Source organism: Alosa sapidissima, chromosome 20 (genome assembly GCF_018492685.1).
Source record: "Alosa sapidissima isolate fAloSap1 chromosome 20, fAloSap1.pri, whole genome shotgun sequence".
Classification (NCBI taxonomy): domain Eukaryota; kingdom Metazoa; phylum Chordata; class Actinopteri; order Clupeiformes; family Clupeidae; genus Alosa; species Alosa sapidissima.
Window position 1 is genome coordinate 7316123 of NC_055976.1, and position 7164 is coordinate 7323286.

At 42.6% G+C, this 7164-nt stretch overlaps 1 protein-coding gene across 4 annotated transcripts; it reads right to left on the reverse strand.

Moving 5' to 3' along the window:
* On the reverse strand, positions 1 to 4856 carry LOC121694563 (zinc finger CCHC domain-containing protein 7-like). Of its 4 annotated transcripts, XM_042074765.1 has the most exons (9): positions 4770 to 4835; positions 3304 to 3791; positions 3084 to 3212; positions 2644 to 2880; positions 1283 to 1318; positions 1022 to 1117; positions 795 to 915; positions 544 to 649; positions 1 to 501 (listed from the first exon to the last, which is right to left on the reverse strand). In XM_042074765.1, exons 1-9 carry the CDS (start codon positions 4792 to 4794, stop codon positions 96 to 98), a joined length of 1644 nt encoding a protein of 547 aa, XP_041930699.1. In that variant the 5' UTR covers positions 4795 to 4835; the 3' UTR covers positions 1 to 95. The 4 variants fall into 4 exon arrangements, with proteins under 4 accessions (XP_041930699.1, XP_041930698.1, XP_041930697.1 ...); XM_042074764.1 differs by having other exon boundaries at positions 1 to 649; positions 4765 to 4856; XM_042074763.1 differs by having other exon boundaries at positions 1 to 649; positions 795 to 912.
* Between the last annotated feature and the right edge of the window lie 2308 nt (positions 4857 to 7164).

Genomic DNA, 7164 nt, shown 5'->3' on the forward strand with positions numbered 1-7164 from the left:
TCAAAGCTGTTCAAGAGAGCAATGGCACTCTCTGGTGGCACTTTATTTATTCTCACCCTAGAAAACATTTGTAAAAAACAACCCAGTCCACAGTCCTATCTGCGCTGGCGCTTGGCCTTGCCTCTGACGAACGAGGAGTCCGGTGGGTACAGGTTGCGACCACCGTGGCCTCCAGACTTCCGCCGCCTGTCCGAGAGGCGGCCCATCCACCGGGGGCCACCCCTCCTCTCGGCGGCGGAGCGAGGGTGAGGGGTTCCCCCAGCAGCACCTTTGGGGGGGCAGTGGGATGGGGAGCAGAGGCCGTCTTTTTGGGATGAGTGTTTGGACGCTCCTCTCTTCCCAGCGGAGCGCTCTCTCGCTCGCTTTCTTTTCTCGGCAGCAAAGTGAGGGTAAGGGGTTCGCCCAGCAGCACCTTTAGGGGGGCAGTGGGATGGGGAGCAGAGGCCGCCTTTTTGGGATGTTTTGGACGCTTCTCTCTTCCCTGTGGAGCGCGCCCTCTTCCTTGCGGAGCGCTCCCTCTTCCCTGCGGAGCGCTCTCTCTTCCCTGCGGAGAGCTCTCTCGCTCGCTCTCTTTTCAGTCGCTTCGTCTCCCGACGCTCTCGCCGCCTCTCTGGCCACGTCCCCTTCCGAGCCCTCGTCTGCAGTAAGCCTGGAACGCATCACCATACATACAGCTCAGACATCACACATGCCAATCATGTGAATCAGATCCATATGCTGTAGGCGTCTGTCATTAATCATGTCTGTCTTGATTATTATAAGGCACTAATGAGTGGTTTGATGCACTCGCATACCTTTGATGGAGCTGAGAGTAGCAGTCTGCCGCTTGTGGATTTCTTCTTCTGTGTCGTAATGAGAAACATGTGGAAGAAAGGAGAAGGAAGAAGCCCCCGGCATCCTCTTCTGAAAACACTTCTGAAAGAGAGCAGGGGAAAGTGAGGGAGAGAGAGAGCACTCTGTCGCAAAAAAAAGCTATTTGAATGACTTTTGAAAGAAAGAAATTTGAATGTAAAAGTCTCACATGGCCAGAGTGTCCTCTCCTGCCACAGTTGTAGCAGCCTTCTGGCCGAGGGTTTCTAACATTTCTGCCTGACTTTTTAGGGGCTCCTGGCTCAGTCTGGTAATAAAGCAGTTAAAGCATGACAGACAAATGGAGACAAAGCATGTTAACTACTTCCGTGGATTTGAATTACATTTAAAATACTTCAATCATAATGAACTAAATTAATTCCACACTTCTTCACATTGCACGGAGACTGGTGTAGTAATGCATCCATCTCACCGTTAGATGGTACTGCCTCCAGAGGTCTGGGCAGGCCTGGATAACAGATACACCAACTGATCAGTCAATACATACAACTCAACCACTAAAATGCACAAGCTGAACCTCTTGTGCAGGCCCGCCATGTGTCTTGCTCAGCCCAGGGGAGAAAATCTGACCTATTTTGCATTATAGGGAGGTAATGTAAAACTGTTTAGAACCACCACATCAAGGGAAATGAAGATGAAATATAAAGATTCTCCTGATGTCATTGTTATCACATTATTACAGTAGATTTATCTAATTGTTAGATGGTCATTTTGAGGAGCCTGGGGACAAATGACCCAGAAACAGACAAATCCAGCATATAATAGCCATATTGTAGGCTACATGAAACAGAACATATTTTTGGGCTCTGGGACTCTGCATTTTCCATTATAAATAATAAGGAGATAAACAAACAGTGGAAGACGTTGCATATTTGTTGGATACAAAAGCTGTGAAGTGAGGCAGAGAATTTGAGACTTGGGATCACATACAAAAAACAATGTTATTAGAAATGTGTAATGTGTAATAACACTCTAAATACATCTGTTAAATGTATAATTACTTAAACAGTGTTGAATGGATATCTAACACATTTATTGTGAGTTAGTTATCGTAAAGGTGCTAATTACCAACCATTTTGTTCGTTTGATTGTTTTTTAATACTTCAAAATAACATTTGCTAAATGAACCTCACATTTTTCAGTAGCCATAGGTGTGTAGATTTGAACAAAATCTAGTTTGGTTCTTACCGGGGCTTTTACTGCCTGAAATATACGATTTTGTTTACCACGCTCGGAGTTTAGTGCTGGGCTGCTGGGTGCTTATTCCCAACCTTTCTCAGGCACATGAACGAACGGTTAGCCCGAGAATTCTCGTCGGCGAATCAAAATTCCACTGGAGCTCCAAGTGGATTTGTACACGCAGCCCTACAACACTGTTTACAGCTCTTCAAGTCACGTAAAACGTAATTTTTGGTACATAGCTAATTTAGATAAACTTATTGTGTGGGTGCTTGCGTTTCTTTAGGAATCCGCCGTCTTGGTTTGTATAGAAATTAATATTAAGTGACACATACACATAAGAGGTTGGACATACGCGACGGTTGGTAATATGTGACGTTCCTATATAATTTATTGTGACTTGTAAGCACCAGGGTTTGGACATGTGGTCCTTACCGTTGAGCTGCGCTGCTCCAGGTTTAAGCTTAGCCCTGTTTAAGCCTAGTCAAGTATAATGTAAACATTCCCTGGGCCAGGAACTAACTTCAAGCACCAGGTTTGGCCCACAGTAGAAACAGGGCTATTTGAAATGTATTCAGTACATATATATCTGACCTCCTGTAAATGTCCACTGCGTCCACAGCGGAGGCAGGGTTGAGTACAGTGAGACAGCAGGGGGCATGGAGGTAGAGCTTGGCTGGCTCTGTTGGGCCGGGCCAGGTCTGCGTGAGGGGGCCTCTGCACTCCTGTCAGGTGCGTGTCCGCAGGAAGTCCACAGACAGGGCAGTGACGCCAGGGACAGAGAGACTGGCGATGACCTTGCTGACCACACAGTACACAGCAAACACGTCTCTGCAAATAGTAATCAATACTTGGTCAGAGTAAAAAAAAACTTCACAATTCAGTCTGTGTGTGTGTATGTGTGTGTGTGTATGTGTGTGAGTATGTGTGTGTGTTTGTACACTAGTGTTTAATTTCAGAATCATGGAGAAATGCAAAGTATGTAGATGTGCCTCCTAAAATAACAGACAATATATGGCTACGGGTGTGCATGCCTTGGAAGCAGGGCAGTTTCGAGTCATGTGGCCAGTCTTCCGACAGTTCGAGCAGACGATTCCTGCCCTCGGGAGGAAGTTTGGGAGGAATAAACCAGGCGTAAAGTAACGAAGAGAAGGTGTCATGGTCTGAAAAAAAAAAAGAAAAGTTTCTTCATGCACTTTGTAGAACTGCATACTGTTCTGTTTTCCTCTGCACCACATTCATGGTCTCACCCACCTTTTTATCTTTCTCAGAAATCGCCCACAGATTCTGATCACCCTCTTTCTTTTGCCACTTTTCCTCAGACCCACTGTCTTTCCTCCCAAACTCCAGGTTTAGCTGAATGTTACGATCTCCTTCCATTTCTGCTCCACCGACCAGCATCCAGTCCTCCACGTCAATGTTGTTGTCCTCCAAATCAGAGCTGACCTCCAGGCTTAGGCCTGTCACTGACTGAAGGCCGCAGCTGGTTGAATAGTTCCTGAGGTAACGGAGTGACCTGTCCAAGGATGTGGACGCCATGCACTCTCCTGAGATAGTAATGTATTTTGCTGTGTCTCCATGTTCTGAGGCACTGTGGTCCGCTTCCTCCTCTGTTTCTGAATTTACTGATCCACTGCTCCAGTAATGAAGCCGGCTGTACAGTTCCGGCTCCATGTCGTCACTGTCTTCATCCCCCTCACTTTCATCACAGTCTACATATCTAGCAAACATGCTACGGACAGCTGAAACAAGGTCATGGAAAAGTAAGATTGATAGTTTGTTAAATTCATTTCAAGCACATCCTTTAACATTTTGATTTATATATTCAAAAATCTTTTCTTTCTTGCTTTTAATCCATTTAGCAAAAGGGTTTGTTCGTTAACCCCTGTTGCTAAATGGATTAAAAGCAAGAAAGAAAAGATTTTTGAATATATAAATCAAAATGTTTGAGTGCGACCATTCTGTGATTTTCTGTGAGTTCCCTGGATCACGCACCCACAAGAAAACAAACAAGAGAACAAACGGGAGAGCGCGGTGTTTGCAAAGAAAAGGATTTATATATTCAACGAATATACCTAGGAACAAATAAAATGCTTTGACAGCTGGAAAAGACAAGTCAGCTAGTTAGTTGTCATAACTGGAGACAACATTGACAGCCAGAAGCAACTCCTCTTTTTTTTTTTAAAAAAAAAGAAAAACTGAACGTTTTGGAAAATTAACTCGCTTTAATGTTATTAATTTGCTGTCTACACCAGACTTAGATAAGAGGATACATACCCTTCTCATCTCTGTGCATGCAATAACCCATTCCGACACCGTTGACCTAGCTTAGCATAATTCACATGAAGTAAGTTAGACAGTTTGCCTTATTTCCAAAAGGTGACTTAATTATTCTGCTATTTCGTTGTTCAGGTTATAGGTCTAACTAGTGCCAAGACTGCCATTTACTCCAAAGCATCCTGGTGCAACCAGGGAAATCAAAAGCCATATGCGCTGTGCTTCCTCTAGAAAAATGCTCGTGTTTTGTTTCAGAGCTAGCCAACGCTAAACCGTAAGAATGGTCAAATCTTTAAAATCTTTATTGTGTTTTGATAGAGTTAACATTCATACAGTACTATAAGTGTACCGGTTGTACAAAAGCAAATCCAAATGGATGAGGAGTAGGGTCAAGAAGAGTAACGTTAAATAAATAAACATTCTTCAACCTCAACTCACCTCACCTCGCCGGTGCCACGGGAAACACATGTAAACTCACGGCCGGGCTGGCCGGGCTGGCTGACCAGGAGTTATTCTTCTTCTTCTATAATGTTTAATGGCAGTTTGCATACTTCGTGCACTACCGCCATCTTCCGGGCTGAGGTGTGATCCAACGGGATGCTATTTATATCCAGTTTTTTAAATTAAATGAAAGAAAAATGAAAAAAAAAAAAAACTAAATTCTATTTGCTAGTTGGGTCTCTTTTATGAAAGCTATAACAGCCTTACCTGTGGACTGTGTGCTAGATATACTTAGTAAGTTTTCCATGGTTAGATCTTTTTTAACCACTCCCTTCATGTTTTCTCTTTCTCTGTTATAATATGTGCAGTCTATAAGTACGTTTTTAACATTTTCTATTGCGCCACAGTGTGCGCATACCCCTGTTTGATGTTTCCCTATAATATGTAATCCACTGTTTAAACTTGTGTCCCATCCTCATTCTGGTAAGCCATGTTTCCTCCTGCCTTTTCAGTCCCCTGATTTTACTAGATGTTACATCTTTGTGTATGTTGTATAAATGTCTGCCTTTTCCCTCCTTATCCCATCTCTCCTGCCACATTCTGTTGATTTTGTCCTTTATAATACTCTTAATTTCTGACTTGCTTAAAGTGACTTCCAGTTCAACCAGTTCTGATTTAATTGCTTCTTTCGCTAGTGTGTCTGCCTTTTTGTTTCCCTCCACCCCCCTGTGTGCAGGAACCCATACCAATTCTACCAAACTGACCCGGAGTTAACCCGGGGTTTGATGTTTTCTGTTCATTGATGGAAAACTTCTTCTTCTGTGGTTTTCATTGGCAAGTGCATCACCGCCATCTTCTGGACTGGAGGTTTGATTTCAATGGGATGTCAAATCTTCTGAATGTCTTCCGTTATCTTCCTTATTTATTGTCCTGCCACATTTTAATGATTTCCTTTATTTATGTCCAACTAAGGGGAACTTGTAGTCTTAAGAGCTTAAGAGCCTTAAGACTGTATAACTTAAGAGCCTCTTTTCCCCCCCTTATATTTTCTTTAAGGGACTGTTCGTTATTTATTGAAGGGGCCACCGAAGGAAAATAGGGGAGGGTCATGTCTTTTTTATTATTTTTTGAGGGGAGGGTCACCTAACTTTTTGTTGTCTAGGAGGGGGGGTCATTTTTGTATTCATGAAAACAGCAAAAAAATCAAAGTGGCTTGTTTGATTGTTGATTTCTGTCACCATATAACGTTATCTTTCGTTCCATAGCTGTCAACATTGAACTATGAAAATATAGGCTAAGGGAGATTTCCCGGGCAAGGGCGTAGGTTTGGTCTGAGCTTTCGTGGGGACACTACCCACTGACACCCCCCCCCCCCTCGAGAAAAAAAAGCCACTCAACTCTTTCACCAGCCACTATATATATATAAAATGATTAAAATGTGCTGTCCAACTTGATCTAACTATACTGAATTTCTTGAAAATCTTGAATTTCCCCTAGGGATCAATAAAGTATATCTATCTTAGGGTGACCAGATTTGGGTTTGTGAAAAAGAGGACACTTCAGTGGGGGGGGGGTCAACAGACATGGTGACTATGTATGATATTGAGCTTGATTGGCCGGCCCAACGCTAACAGAAAAACACTTCCTCAAAAGACTATTTTGAACACTTGAACGTTTTCAATGTGCGAAAAAGAGGACACTTCAGTGGGGGGGGGGGGGGGGGGGGTCAACAGACATGGTGACTATGTATGATAATGAGCTTGATTGGCCGGCCCAACGCTAACAGAAAAACACTTCCTCAAAAGACTATTTTGAACACTTGAACGTTTTCAATGTGCAAAAACAATAATTACAATAAAAGCGAGCTCTATACGCGCAAGATATTTTTGGATGGCAACCCATCTTTAATGTTGCATATCTCTAAATTTGATCCAAGGTGTTTCTGAAAATACAAACTGAATCTTTTATAGCCTAGCTCTATAATTTTGAACAATCTGTTTTAGAGCTTAATAATCCTGACCTGTGAAAACTACGACGGAGTATTAGGGCCACACATGAAAAAAAAAAAAATATTTTTGCCATGGCGAGATTAAACTCGACATGTTGACTTTAAAGTCGACATGTCGACATTAACTCGACATTTCAAGAATAAAGTTGAAATATCATATCGACTTTAATCTCGACGTGTCGACTTTAAAGTCGACATGCTGACATTAAACTCGCAATAGGCCCTACTGTTTAAACATAGCCTACACAGTTTAAGCTATGTAGCCTACACTAATATACAATATGTTACATAAAAAAAGGGCTTTAAATAGGTGTTATTTCAGATAGATTGCTAGATTGCAGATATTCAGATAGATTGCGTCTTGTCTGTTAACTACTCATTGCCAAATA

Coding starts and splice junctions, on each gene's coding strand:
- LOC121694563 (XM_042074762.1), bottom strand. CDS start 4,794: ATGTGTTTCCCGTGGCACCGGCGAG. Junction 3,213..3,303: donor TTTCTGAGAAAGATAAAAAG/GTGGGTGAGACC, acceptor TTTTTTTTTCAG/ACCATGACACCTTCTCTTCG. Junction 1,319..2,643: donor GCAGTGGACATTTACAGGAG/GTCAGATATATA, acceptor TCTGTTATCCAG/GCCTGCCCAGACCTCTGGAG.